General features: G+C 38.0%; 1 protein-coding gene across 1 annotated transcript in view; it reads right to left on the reverse strand.

The window, feature by feature from the left end:
- Nucleotides 1–889: 889 nt before the first annotated feature.
- The window catches only part of itga3a (integrin, alpha 3a), a 50,501-nt gene continuing 36,414 nt past the window's right edge, over nucleotides 890–14,976 (reverse strand). The window contains exons 20-26 of the mRNA XM_053515179.1: nucleotides 14,723–14,896; nucleotides 13,172–13,279; nucleotides 12,795–12,908; nucleotides 11,449–11,553; nucleotides 11,210–11,335; nucleotides 9,267–9,409; nucleotides 890–1,081 (exon numbers count right to left, since the gene is read on the reverse strand). Coding sequence (XP_053371154.1) covers nucleotides 9,299–9,409; nucleotides 11,210–11,335; nucleotides 11,449–11,553; nucleotides 12,795–12,908; nucleotides 13,172–13,279; nucleotides 14,723–14,896 — 738 coding nt within the window. The 3' untranslated portion in view covers nucleotides 890–1,081; nucleotides 9,267–9,298. The remainder of the gene's footprint in view (nucleotides 1,082–9,266; nucleotides 9,410–11,209; nucleotides 11,336–11,448; nucleotides 11,554–12,794; nucleotides 12,909–13,171; nucleotides 13,280–14,722; nucleotides 14,897–14,976) is intronic.

Consider the following 14,976-nt stretch of genomic DNA (forward strand, 5'->3'; position numbering starts at 1 on the left):
ATCATAATTACTTATTTCTAGGACCACATTTCCATTATGAATGACATAAAATGAGTTCTAAGCCTAATTGCATTGTTTTGCAAATTAATATTTGTAAATTAAAATAATAATTAAAATATAAAATCAAAAGCGTAGTAAAATAGATTATATTAGGCACACACATTATGAATTCATTATCCCAATTAAGTACAGTATATCCTGTTTATCCTGAGTGTTTCTACAGGAAAAAGATGATGACCTTAGAGTCATTATCTGAAGAAGGCCATGAGAAAAACAATTAAGCAGCTCTGTGAAGCAAACTCTGAATATGCATAACTTTCCCCGCTTACACATAGGATGTAACTTAACTTTGGTCTTTGGTCTTCACCTCTGAATAGCGCCCTTTATATGCTTTATATGCTAACGCAGTGCTTGTATTGTCCGTCAAGGACTGCAAGCACGTTATTTATTTTTCACACACCCACACACATACGTCAAGACTCATACAGTAACACAGAATTCACATCATCTGGGGTGTGAATACACAACCTCCTGAGTCACTGCACATTTTTTCATTTGTTAGATGCACTGAAGCTGCAAGGCAAGCTTGCATCGACCGGTTCTAAACTGCGGGTCTAAACGAACGAAATGATTTGGCTTCAAGATAGCCGCCTCTTCTGTTTTATACATAACAGTTGGTCATACCTTTTGAGAAACCAGACTTCTATTGTGTTTGTGATATTAAACCTATCAATAAAAACTGTGGAGTGTGCATCAAGTCACATAGTTTGCAAAGTGTGTGTCAGTGTTGTACAGTACATGGTTGTTGCGTCTTTCGTCGAGCCAAGGAATACTGCATGGACTGTATGAACCGCCCCTCAAACAAAAAAAACGCATTTTTGTGTGTACAGTATGTATGTGTGTGTGTGTGTGTGTGTGTGCATAAGTGTGTGTGAAGTCATTGTTGTGTGTCGGTCCAGTTTGTAATCCAGTGCTTTTTTTTGTTAGCGTCGTCAATGAGGAAGCGCTGCTCCTTACAGGTCTTCACCCCATGGTATTTGGGCATGGTCCGAAAATAAAGCGCTTGCCTGAAGAACCCACACTACACACACACACACACACACACAGACACACACACACAGACAAAGAGAAAGAGTGTTGAGTGCTTTGTCATAAGTGCAGCCTTTTAAAGCTTAATCCCCAACCAGTTCTGCATAATCAAAAGGATGCTACAACATTTAGCCTAATTAGTATTATAATTTTCCAAACTCTTTTTTTTTGTTATGGAGCTGAACAGTGAAAGTTTCTAAAGGTAATGTCATGCATGATGACATTAAAACGTAATTATCAATGATAATGTTTCACACCATGTGTGCTTTGTTGAAGAAAAAAAAGAGGTTGAAAGGGTTCATTTTCATTTCAGTTGGAGATGTGGCCATAGGCAAGGTCAAGTGAGCAGTGCTGAGCAAGGCAATAAAGTAGATTTAAACTTTATGCAAATAACAGAGAAAGAGAAAATGATGTGGCAATGACCAATGTGAGGGAGGAGCAGTATGACTCATTTTTCCCTTTGGTGAGTGAATATGCTGCATAAAATTACAGGCTCATGCATTTTGGGTGATGGTCTACCACCAACCAATGAGTGGATCAACATGATCTATGATCAACTAATCTTTGCATATGCAGTAGACATAAAAAGTCTACATGCCCCCGTTAAAACTGCAGGCTCTATATATGATATAATACAAGGGCTGTACCAAAAGTAACGCAAAAGGTAGCATAACTATTTTATTAACTGACGTACAGTAAGTTGTTCAAATGGCATAGAGTAACTCTTTCTCTATTCAAAGGTACTGCTCAGCATAGTCTCCATCACAAGCGATGCTCTTGCGCCATTGTTAAACCCAACTCTCGAGTACCCTTTAAAAAAAACCTTTGTCGCAGCTGATGGTCTCCCACTGTGCTACAGAAAGTTTACGGAGATGGCACCATTGACAAGTTGGATGAAAAAGTTTAAAGAAAGAAAAACCACACGGTGCGAGACTATCATATGTGACAAAATGGATTTTTAAAGAGGATTTTTGAGTTGGGTTCAACGATGGAGCAAATGCATCGCTTGTGATGAAGACAATGTTGAGTAATACCTTTGTATAATATAGGAAGAGCTACTCTTCTGACGTGTGCAATTTGAACAACGTACATAAGTCACAACAACAAAAAAGTTGCCCACCTTTGCATTACTTTTTGTACATATAGTAGTAATAATAATAATAATAATAATAATAATAATAATATTATAATTATCATTATTATTATACCATTTTAATTGGTAAAAAATTAAATAAACATCAGAATTCCTGAAAAACATAGAAAAAAAGGAAAAAAATAAACTTGTGTTAAACTGTTGTATGGACTGGTCATATCCATCGAATCATTATTAAAATAAGATACTAAATCTTATGGGAAATGCTATTTTTCTGTTTACAAACCAGATCTACCCTGCTTTTTCTCATTCTGCAAAAGACCTCCAGTGCTGTATCAGGTGTCACCTAGGTTCAGAATGTGCTAAATGATTGGCAGTTATCAATATTATAGATAATATCAAATAAAAAGTAAGTGAAAAGGTGTAGTCATAAAAAAATCATAATGATGACCTTTTAGGAACATCTTTATAGCTAACTATAAACTATTCATGCAAAACAATGTTATTCTAGTCATTTCTACTTACCTGCGCTGATACAATAAAACTAGAACTTAAATAAAATATTTAAATAGGGTGGATTTCAGATCCAAATCTGAAATCCACCCTATTAGATGCACTTTATATAATGTAGCTCCATAGAATATCAAATAAATACTGCATGGTGAAACTAAGACTGCAGGGATCCTGAGTAAGTGTGATTATGACATTAACAGCTTTCAGCCTGTTACAGACAAAAAAAAATGTTAGTTTGCACCTCACTGCAAATGCCTGTTTATTATAATTAAAACGTTTCAGTTTTTCCTAATGAATATTCAATGATTTTGACTGCACAAAATTTCAAAACTGGCATTGAGAACTTAACAGCTAATTTGAATTTACTTTTAGCGTTAGTCCTCTTAGGCAAAAAAGTGGTACATTTTGTTGTAATGTAGTCGTCTGTTGTGGCTTGCTCATTCTCCTTAAATGTGTTATGTCTAAACAAAGGTTTTACAATTATATGGTCATTCGTCAGAACTCTTTTTTTTTTTGTCACAGCATCATGCAAAACTGGCTGGACATAATTTAATGAAACCTTGCTAGTCCTTCGGTATTTGCCCGAAGTTAAACGTGTGCCATAAATAAAACCAAAACATTTAGTAGTAGGGATGTTATGAGGGGTTATGTGCCACAGCATCCAGCACTGTTTTAGACAAATATAGTGCTTTTTCCCTCAGGATGGGAGTGGCTATATGCGTCACACAACACAGAGTATGCAGAAGACACCGAAACTACCGTAATGCAACTATAAGGCACCTAAATCCTCGCAAAACACAAACGAACATGCGACAAAAAATGAAACGTACTCTATGAGAACTGAAACTTTTCTTGCGCCAGAAATTAGGTTAGAAGTTTTGTGCCTGATTATGAACTGAAAGTTTTGACAAGGTACTGCACATGCGTCAAACTGTGGGTAAGTCTTAAATCAAACTTTGGACAGAATTTAATGAAACTTTTGCAGTACTGAATGAAGTTTAATCTGCACCTTAAGTGAGATCAAAATGTTGGGTAAAAGCAATATTATGAACAGTTATGCGTTGGATTTAATCTACTTCAAAATAAAATACTAATAATAATATCACTGACTACAGTTAAGCTGATCTGCTTATTTTTAGATGTAACCTTTTAACTATTTCTAAAAACTCTTTAACCATCAATGATGGGTACTAACGCTATTTTTACACAGATGTATTTAATAACGATCTTCTAATCTTGCGCACTTAAATAACTCAACGACTTTGGTGGTATCTGTTATCAGTTATACTAGTTCTATAGGTACTGTTAAATTAACTTCAACCATACAAGGGGGTTTCAAGTCAAACTGGAACTTGTGAATGAAGTCATAAAAAATGATTAATATTTACGAGCACAGTATGGGGGCCACTTATTGTTGCAGAAAGCATTTGAAAAATTGCAAACTTTTTAAAAGAAGTTTCCACGTGCATTCCAGCTCAGAGCCCCCTGTGGCTCGGAGGCCACTGCTGTCGTTTCCGTAAACTTTCAACACCGCTTGCACATTACGGAAACTCAGCTGGGAGCTGTTGTCAAAGTTACTCCAAGCCTTTAAAGGAGTTGCTGCGAAGCCAGCATTTTAGATGTGAAGCAGGCAGTCCAATCATGGCTCTAGTATAATGAGGAATTTTTCTACAGTGATGGTTTTCAAGCACTAGTGAAATCTGGGATAAGTGCATTAGTGTAGCAGAGGATTATATAAAAAAAATAACATAGTCTTTAATCTCATAACTCTATGAGACGAAAGATGTTATTCTATAATCAAAACTCCTGGTTTGACTTGAACACCCCTCGTAGTTATTAACAAAAATATGTTTGTCCCGATTTAAAAAAAAGAACAATATAAAAAGAACAATATATCCTGTCGTCAAAATATTTTTAATGCTACTAAATATTATATATAGTGCAGGAAATAGTATGTGAACCTTTGGGAATTTTGGGGTTCTCTGCATTAATTTGTCATAAAATGTGATCTAATATTCATCTAGGTCAAGAATATCGACAAATATAATGTGCCTAAAGTAATAATAAAGAGAAATCTGATCTTTCATGTCTTTATTGAACACACTCATTTAAAATAGTAGAGGAAAAAGTAAGTGGATCCTTGGAATTAATATCAGGTTGACCCATCTCGGCAGAAATAACCTCAACCAGGCGCATCCTCGCCTATCTGTGGATCAGACCTGCACCTTGTTCAAGAGAAATTTTATGCCATTCATCCCGGCAAAACTGCCTTAGCTCTGTCATATTCTTTGGACGTCTCATGTGTATGACTTTCTTCAAGTCACTCCATAGCCTCTCTATTAGGTTGAGGTCTGGGCTCTGACTTGGCCACCTACTGTAACAAGCAGATTTTGTTTGAGTCATTGTCCTGGTACATCACCCAACTTCTACAGAGTTTCAGCTGACGTACAAACATTCTCACATTATCCAGAATTTTTTTATATGCTTAGAAATTCATCTTTCCCTCTATGACTGCAAGCTGGACAGGCCCTGATGCAGCAAATCAGACACAAATCATGATGTTTCCCCCACCGTACTATATGGTTGGGAGAATGTTTTCGTGATGATATGCAATGCCCTTTTTTACGTTAGAAGAAGTGTTGCGTGTTCTTTCCAAATAGTTCAATCTTAGTTTTACAAAACATTTTGCCAATACCGCCTGGAGTGTCTATGTGCTCGTTTACAAGCTTTAGGCGTACACTGTTCACACTGTTCTTCTTAGTAAGCGGTGGATTCCCTTGTAGTGTCCTGCCATGGACACCCTGCTAGTTTATGTTTTATGCACTGCAGACTCATGATCAGAGATGTTGGCCAGTTACAATGATGCCTTTAAATCTTTGGCTGTCACTCAGTGTTGTTTCTTTACACCACTGATGAGTCTTCGTTGTGCTCTTTGGGTCATTTTGACTGGGCGCCCACTTCTTGGTAGAGTAGCCACAGTCCGGGTTACACTCTGGACAGGGTGCCAATCCATAGCAGGGCACACGCATATCCTCACTCACAATTCGCGATTTGGGAATGGCAATTAGACTATTCTGCAAGTCTTTGGACTGTGGGAGGAAACGAGTATCCGGAGGAAACCCACCAAGCACGGGGAAAACATGCACACAGAGACGGGAATCGAGCCTGGCCCGGAATCGAACCCAGACCCTGGAGGTGCAAGGCAACAGTGCTAAACACTATAACACCGTGTTGCCTTGCCTACCTGTAGACTGGTGAATTTCTAAAGTCTTTGAAATCTCTTTTTAACCCTTTCCCTATATGTAAATCAACAATTGTTTTTATCAGTCAAAGTAGCTCTATTACACACCTCTAAACTCATTTTCTTAACAAGACACCAGGTATACTAATACCTGACTCTAATCAGCGTTTTTGTGGTCATTAACTCAAGGATTTAAATACTTTTTCCACTAGCACTATGAGGTTTTTATGCTGCTCCCAATAAAGACATAAACGGTCAGATTTTTTTTTTTTTTTTTGGTGTTAATACAGTATTTTAGGCACATTAAAATTGTCAATACTGTAATACTATAATAAATGACAATAATTCCATTTCACATACTTTGTAAACCTTTATATAACATTAATTATTAATCTTTTTATCTTACACATTGTATTTATCTTGGTTATCAAAGATTGAAGTCGAATAATATGCCATGCAAGTTGGTTCATCTGCGCACAGCCAGTTGTCTGACAAATTGTCTAATGCATGTCCTATGAAAGGACCCTTGAACAGATTTATGCTTTTTTTATATATTTTAATGCTGAATTTTAATGTTATGTTGTAGGCTTTTTCTGATAAGGTCACAGTGGTAAAGAAGACAAAGTGAATAAATACAAGATTTTTTCAAAATCTCTCAGAAAAAGAAAAAGTGCATTTATTTAGAATAGTCCAGTGATAAGAGAATAAAAAGCTCTTTTACTTACGTTATTCTCAATGCTTGCTTGGGTCGGTAGTTTATTTAAAAAAAGAAGGGTATATTGCTTGCTTGTTCTATGCTGAAAACACTTATAATTATGATTATGATCATGATTTGTCGTTGGATATTCTGGTTCTAGAGAATAGGAGACTGTCTTGGACTGTTCAGCTCCACAACACATTCTAAGCTCATTTGCTTGCTGTACTGTATGTTCATTTCCATATTGATTACTTATTACAGGATGATGCACAACTTACACAGTGAAACCCTGTTAATGCACTGGTTTTTGGTTATAAAAAACAAACATGCACAGAGAGAAAACATAATATGGTAAAACAAAAAAAAGCAAGTGAGTGTCTTGGTGCAGCTTGAAGATAAAAAAGAGTAAAGAGACAGTGTAATAATAGTTAATCATAAAAAAGATACACAGCTGTTAGGACAACATATGTACAGTAAGTAAGGGTGGTAACTAAGGGTAAGTAAGGGTGGTAACTAAATATCCCAACAGTCATGAATGAACTGGTATTCCAATATAAATCCATGACAATTAAGACCTAATGTGACAGAGAAGGATGGATGGCAGCACGGAAAAGGTTTGGAGTTTTAATGGTAACTGACAAATCCTCATTTTGTATTCCGAACTGAGTAGCGAATAGGGCTCTCACTGAAAATGGGCCTCTTGCCATTCATACAGAACGACCGACTAGACGGAGTTTGCCTCTAACACAGGTGTGGTTGTATAGAATCCTGACCCTGAATTATTTTTTTCTCCTACTGCGATATCAGTTAAAGCCAGAAGCACTATTAAGCGTAGTGCAACTATCTCAGCACTCAGTCTTCTTATTCTTCACACCAAGGACATGTTTTCTTTACAGGAAACCACTCTGAATTAACAACAACAAAAAATCGGTGGAATTATTGTTATAATTCAACAACCTATGATAGCAAATCAAAAGCATAACAAAAACGCCTACTCGTGCATGTCTCATGGCCACATTACAGGGATAGTTCGGGTGTTTTCAAGTCTGTCTTAAATGAAAAAAAATGAGGTGGATATAAGTAGCATAGGTCTTGGTTGTTACAAATTTTCCTGCTCTGCAAACCGATCGTGAAGTTTTTCACCAGGAAAAACCAAAGTTCAGCTGATACTCGTATAAAGCCTTAGCAATCCCACTGAGCTAAATAGATATTAGTATAATAGATGAGCTAAACAGATATTAGTATAATATACATATACATATATATCATATATACAGTAAATTTCTATCCATCTATTTAGGAACCTCTGTAGTCCAACTAGGGACTGAAAAGGCCAACATTATCCATCGTATTTATTCCCATTTTTACAACTGTGATAGGCACACTATGAGCAATTTGGAAACGACAATTAGTCCAATTCGCATGTTTTTGGACTGTAGAGGGAAACCAGAGAACCCAGAGGAAACCCACCAAGCACGGGGAGAACATGTGCAAACTCCATGCACACAAACCCAACACGGGAATCAAACCCAAGACTTGGAGGTGCATGGCGACATATACAAATATTTAGCACAAATTTAACTCTTTTCATTCACTTCAACTAGCTGTTTGATTCCCTTTACGGGTGACAAACCTAATGAAAAAATTTATAACAACCAAGACCTATTTTAAGGCGCTTATATGCACCTCAGATCTGAAAAAAAGAGATACTTGGCATACAAAGACATACAAACCAGAACTCTTCCATTAAGTCGTGTGCACAATTGACTGTTAGTGCATCAATAAAAAAAAATAATAATAAATGAACGCACTGGATCAAGTGCTATTTTATAAAATATTGAATAATGACTAATGAAAGGCATATTTTTTAATGAAAGTTTTGAGCATTTGTGATTTGCGCTTATAGGTAGAACTATTAATGCTGCAATATTGTACACTGCTTGCTTTGCTTTCTGACAGTTAAGAAAAAAAAATCACCTTTTTTAATCCATGTTCTCTATTGCTCATTGTTTTCGGGCTTAAAGGTAAGTGCTTGTGTTTAAAGCTGATGCATTCCACACTGTTTAAAAAAAACACCCTCTGGTTAGGAACGATCTTGCAAACACACAGAACTGAACTACACACCGAATGGTTAGTCCAAAAAAAAAAAAAAAAAAGCGCCGCGCAGCCTGAATTTGAATATGGGTAACGCTTCCTAAGTAACATTTAGACCGAGGCATAACAGTTGTGCTGTGCATAAAGGCGGAGTGAGAGCATGTGCAGAATAAATGATGACACTGGGAGTCAATCTGTTCACAGCTGTGGTTGTGTCCAAGGGCTAGTAACTCTTACATTTCATAGTCCAATAAAATTCTTTGACTCACAGCAACAGGCAGTGGTCAGTTGTTATGGTAACAAGTAAGATGTAATACACACTTATCATTTTGCATTTTTTGAAAAGAAAAAAGTACTATTTAGCGACCAAATATTATCGACATTCCAAGTGAAATCCGTTTCGAAACCGGAGACGATCGTCCTATGCTGCTGCACCCAGGATAAGAAAGAGCGTAAGAATTGAAAGGAAGCAGCAGATCAGAGAAGCGTGCTTTATTCTGCAGGAGGAAGTCTTAGTTAGTTTGTTTGTTTGTTTTTACCCAGTAATACAGTAATCTAGTCTGCATGATCATCATTCCTCCTCGGTTAGTTTGTCTTTCTCAGACGGCTGTGTCTTCATCTGAGCCTTCTGTGACTTCGCCTCATAAATCTCTCTAGTGTTCGCTCTCCGGAAAAACCCGCACTGAGGAAAGAAAGGGGTTAAATAAAAAAAGAAAAAAAAATTCAGAAACAGTCAAGTACAGCTCCACACACTCAACATGATCATAAATGGGACAAAGTTAAGGAGGCTGGATTCAGCTTTTATCTGTCATAGTCTGGAAGACTTGCAGAACTCCACAAAATTATCTATCTATCTATCTATCTATCTATCTATCTATCTACAGTATCTATCTACCTATCTATCTATCTATCTATCTATCTACAGTATCTATCTATCTATCTATCTATCTATCCATCTATCTTTTTATCTATTTAAATAGTATCAATTAAATATGTTAGAAATACAAGGGCAAATAAAAATACTAATAAATCAGTGCGCTAGAATAAAAAACAAAAACAAACAAAGAGTTCAGCCAACATCTTATGTTAAGACCAAATATAAACTTGAATGAGGTAGATAAGGTTGATCAACTGTCTCATCATACAGACAGAAATTACATTTCTACCTGCAACCCCTGCCCCAACACACACACACACACACACACACACACACACACACATACACACACACTATTTCCGTTTTCATGGACAGGGACACCCACTTGAGGTTCCAATCCAAATACATACACAGATGCGTTCAAGTCAAACCGGGACTTCCGATTGTGTAGAATAAAAGAAGTTAAATCCCTTTATTTGTCTATATAATCCCCTGCTACACTAATGCACCTACTGTATTCCAGCATTTCACTAGTGCTCGGATATCATAAAGGTATAGAAAGTTTTCTCAGTACGCCAAACCCATGATCAGACCTTATGCTTCATGTCTGTAACACTGGCCTCCCGGGAACTGCCTTAACGGCCCAAACTTGTGTAAACGGTGTTGAAGAAAGTCCAGGACTGAAGAGTAGATGTGGCAATAATCGAATTCATGTGGTGTGTAATTGGTCAATGATGATGTGTACAGTCCTCACAGACAGACGTGTCTCTTCCAAGTTGGCGAAAAATTATGGGTCCATTTTCAAGGATCAGACGTTCCACTCGATAAATCTTCGAGGGAGCGACTGCAATGGGCTCCGAGCCACCTAGGCTGGGATCGTTTTTCACGGATGTATGGCCCTTTTTGAAACATTTGCACCATTCAAATGTTTTACTGCGGTTAGGAGTCTTCTGTAAATGTCCATTCTAAAAGTCCCAGTTTGACTTGAATGGCCCTCATATCTACAGTACCTACTGTAAATATGCTGGAAAACATTGCATACAGATGCAAATAAAAATACAAATGCATGAATGCAATTCGGAAACGCTAATTAGCCTAACCTGCTGCATTTCTTTGGACTGTGGGAGAGTACCCGGAGGAAACCAAGCACAGGGGAAAAATGCAAACTCCACGCACACAGAGACAGAAATCAAGTCTGGCTGGGAGTCGAACCCAGACCCCGGAGGTGCAAGGCGATGGTCCTAACCACTACACCACCGTGTCGCCCAAACAAAAACACATGCATGAATAAAATGCTCCCTTTTATCACTAATGCCAGGCCATCTCTGCTTAGCTAGCTAAACCGACAAACCCATCTGCACTGCAGAAAAAGGGCCTACACTGAAGCAGTAACTCACAGGCCAACGACTAATCCTAAAAACCTCCTGTGGTGAAAATACAAACAAAAACACAGTACAGTAATTGCTGTTTATTAACTCCTAATGAGGTGGGTTCGATTCTGGTGCCTCCAATAAATGTTCAGCATCTCTTCCATAAACAACAACGGCTAATCGAGTGTCCCTAGGAGGATATTTGTTTTTAATATTTTCTGATTAGTGTACATACCTTCCACAGGAGCACGACGATGAGGGCGAGCAGGAGCACTCCGGCTAGAGCCGAGACAATAATGATCCACAGCGGAACTTTATATTCGACCTCATCCTGAATGGCAGGAGTCACCTCCACAGAGAACTGAACGCGTAAAGCGAGGAGGGTTTCAGTTTACATATGTTGCTTTATGTCAAGCGTGTCATGTCGTATTCAGCGATGAAGTAAAAAAAAAAAAAGCAGAGAGAAGGACATACCGTCACGTTACTGGTTTTACTGTCCAGATGGATGGTTGATCTGTTTGTCTGGAGTTTAAGTGTTGCCTCTCCCATAATAATAATCAGTGAAGCTTTGTTGTAATCCTGCAGGCAACACAGATGCATACACGACGCAGCTTAATTAATCATCAGTCAGTGATTAATAGCAGTGTAGATTGCCAATATTTCTATCATGTCCTTTAAATCTTTATAAATAGCATAATACACTGTTGTACAGTATAACAGTAGTAGCATATTATAATAAAGAATTACAGAGAATGGTATATAAATAAATATACGATAGTGTCAGTGTATTATAATTGCACAGCATAATGAAATATTCTGACGCCTTATCCAAAGTAATGTGTTATATATATATATATAGTCATGTATAACAATTCAATGTAAAATACAGTATACTAAAAGTATTGCGTTGTACAATAGCCTTTGAGGAGTATTCTATTGTATTATAGATTGTAGAACCATTGTATTTTTAATACATTCACCGGCCACTTCATTAGGCACGCCTGCTCAACATCTCTCTGAATGCAAATATCGAACTGTCCAATCACTCAATGCAACTCAATGCATTTAAGCATGTAGACATGGTCAAGACAATCTGCTGAGTTTGAAACAGGCATCAGGATGGGGAGGATCGGAGTCATTTAAGTGGGTTTGAGCATAGCATGGTTGTAGGCGTGCTGGTCTGAGTATTTCCGAGACTGTTGATCTACTGGCACTTTCACTCACAAGCCTCTCTAAGGTTTACAGAGGACAGGCGGGAAAAAAAGAAAATACCCAGTGATTGGCAGTTCTCGGGATGAGGTCAGAGTTCAGGGTAGAATGTCCAGACTGGTTTAAGCTGATAGAAAGGCAACAGTAACTTAAATAACATCTCATTACAACTGATGCATGCAACAGAGCATCCTTGAGGGAAAAACCTTAAAGCACTTCAGATGAGCTCACCAAAATTGGACAATGGAAGATTGGGTTGGGAAGATTGAATGGCCTGATGAGTCTCAATTTATGCTGCAACAATGTTCGGAAGGCAAGAGGGGTCTAATGCAGTATTACAGTAGCAAGGTGTACCTAATGAAGTGGCCGGTGAGGGTATTATAGCCCAAAAAGTATTCGAAAATACTAGACGGTGTTATGGTATATGGTACAGTAAAGCATTGTATTAGAGTACAGTAGAGTATTAAAAATAATGTAGACTATAAGATTGAATGTTTAATGTACAACAGAATGTAGTATCTGATACTACAGGTGGTGTTGGTTAAAGTAAAGTTCAGTATGGCAGCATATAACCAAGTGTGTGTGTGTGTGTGCTTGTGAGAGAGAAAGACCTCCAACATGGTGCCGTTCCACAGCCTTGCCCGCACCGTCACCTCCGCTTCTTTCGTCATGTTGCGTAAGAAACAGCTGAAGGTTTTACAGTTTGCGGTGCCTGATGTACAGTTCTGCAGCGAATAACAACAACATCAACACCAGTCTCACGTTATTCACTTACACATTCCCATCACATTTCCATCCCTCTTACACAGCCATGTTGCTCACAACATTACTCTTGTTCTGATTTTTTTTTTTTTTATAGCTGCTGTTACATTAATACAGAAAATGACATAATCCTTCATAACGTTGCCTAGTAACTGCCTAATACAGGTGTTAGCTCTTTCTATGTGTGTGTGTGTGTGAGTGTGTGTGGTTATGTGTGTGTTCTGACCAGATGGTCAGTTTTCCTGCGGCCGCTCTTCAGGTTCAGAGAAGACAAAGCTTCTAAGTGAGCCACAGAAGGTTCCTCTCTCTTTCTCCGACTGTTTCTCCCTGGCACCTAGCAAACAATCACAACCAAGGAAGTGAGATTATGTTTGGGTTCTACGAAAGCAAGGAATAAAAAAAAAAAAGAAAAGATGTAAAGAAAGTATACGATGCAACTATTTGGAGGTTTAATAGCTGTTGACTGATTTCATGAAAATGTATGCAACATACAATACAGTAAAACATGGTAATATTACATATCTGAAACACATATTGGAAAAGTCTACAGCTCCTTGTCTTAGATCAGAGATGAATCCCCTGTCGTAAAACAAGACATTCTAGCACTAAAATTCGATGTCTGCTTAGCAATTCAGAATGTGGCAAATAGGATAAACATGTAATAGTGTTTCGGCACATAAAGTACTGTAAGCACAATTAAAAAGAAAAAGAAAAAAAACTGCGTAGTAATGCAAAAGACAATGCCTGCAGGGCGGAATTAGACCTACGGTCATTAATCATACACACAACAAAAGGCAATCAAATTCTACAAGCACCTACAAATGAGGAATTCGCACAAAGCAAAGACAGCTCCTCGACCAATTCATAAGGGTTGTTAACAAGACAACACTAACCCCAAACAAACACAAGATATAAGAAATAAAAAAAAAAGAGGGAAATGAAACAATAAGCTGCCAGGTGAAATGACTAAAAGTTGACTAATTCCACTGTAACAAGGATGAAGCAGAGGAAAAAAGTATATTTGTCCCGTATTCAAGGGGCGTCCAAGTCAAAAATTTTAATGGTGCACATGGTTTAAAGATGTCCGTACGTCCGTGAACGACGATCACGACCACTTCGAGGTGGCTCAGCGCCCACTACGGTCGTTCCTGTGAATATTCAGCAAGTTGAACACCTGATCCCTGAAACCCACAGATAGCTTGCAGCCAACTTGCAATAGAGACATCTGTCTATGGCAACTACAAACATAATTATTCATGAACACCTGCATTTCTGGAAGGTTAGTGCACGTTGGGAACCGAGAAAGCTCTCTGCCTTCGATCGATACAGCATATTGCAAATCTGCAATGAGTTAAAGGAATGTTTTGACATGAAAAGTCAGAATGTCTGATCATGGCACTGGCGAACTGAGAAAACTTTCTACTTTAATGGTAAAACATTGGGATAAGTGCATTAGTGTAGCCAGGGATTATACAGGGAAATAACGGTTGTTTTTAGACTCATAACTGTGTACTGTTATTCTGCACAAACAAAAGTCCTGGTTTGACTTGAACCCCCCTTTTTTTTCAGCTTGATAGAAATCTGGGTTCAGACACAATAAATGCCTGGATCAAGTAGCACTTTGATCAGTAACCCAGTAACTAAGAGAGTTTAACTCTGAGAATTGAAACATTACTACCCCATAGAGACTTTACATTACGCGCTTTAATCTATGTTGTCATTTAAACAGTGAGGTGTCGGATTCAGTATGAGTCAGACCTTGTAGTCCATGTCTCACCTGGAACTTTTGTGGGTTGACGATGTCTCCTGGGGGATTACACGAAGACTCTGAAGTTCCAGTCATTGTAATTTCCTCCAGATACAGGAGCCACTTTCCATTCGCCACCTCCAACGGCCAATTAAATTCCACATAGAGCACATAGGGACGGCCCTGTGACATTTCTGTAGTCACCTGAACACAAAAGGCAGAGTGAGAGAGACCCTTACAAACCAGGTGACCTCTTCCTATAAATTTTTTTTTTTTTGCATGTT

The sequence above is a fragment of the Clarias gariepinus genome, chromosome 16 (genome assembly GCF_024256425.1).
Source record: "Clarias gariepinus isolate MV-2021 ecotype Netherlands chromosome 16, CGAR_prim_01v2, whole genome shotgun sequence".
Taxonomy (NCBI): domain Eukaryota; kingdom Metazoa; phylum Chordata; class Actinopteri; order Siluriformes; family Clariidae; genus Clarias; species Clarias gariepinus.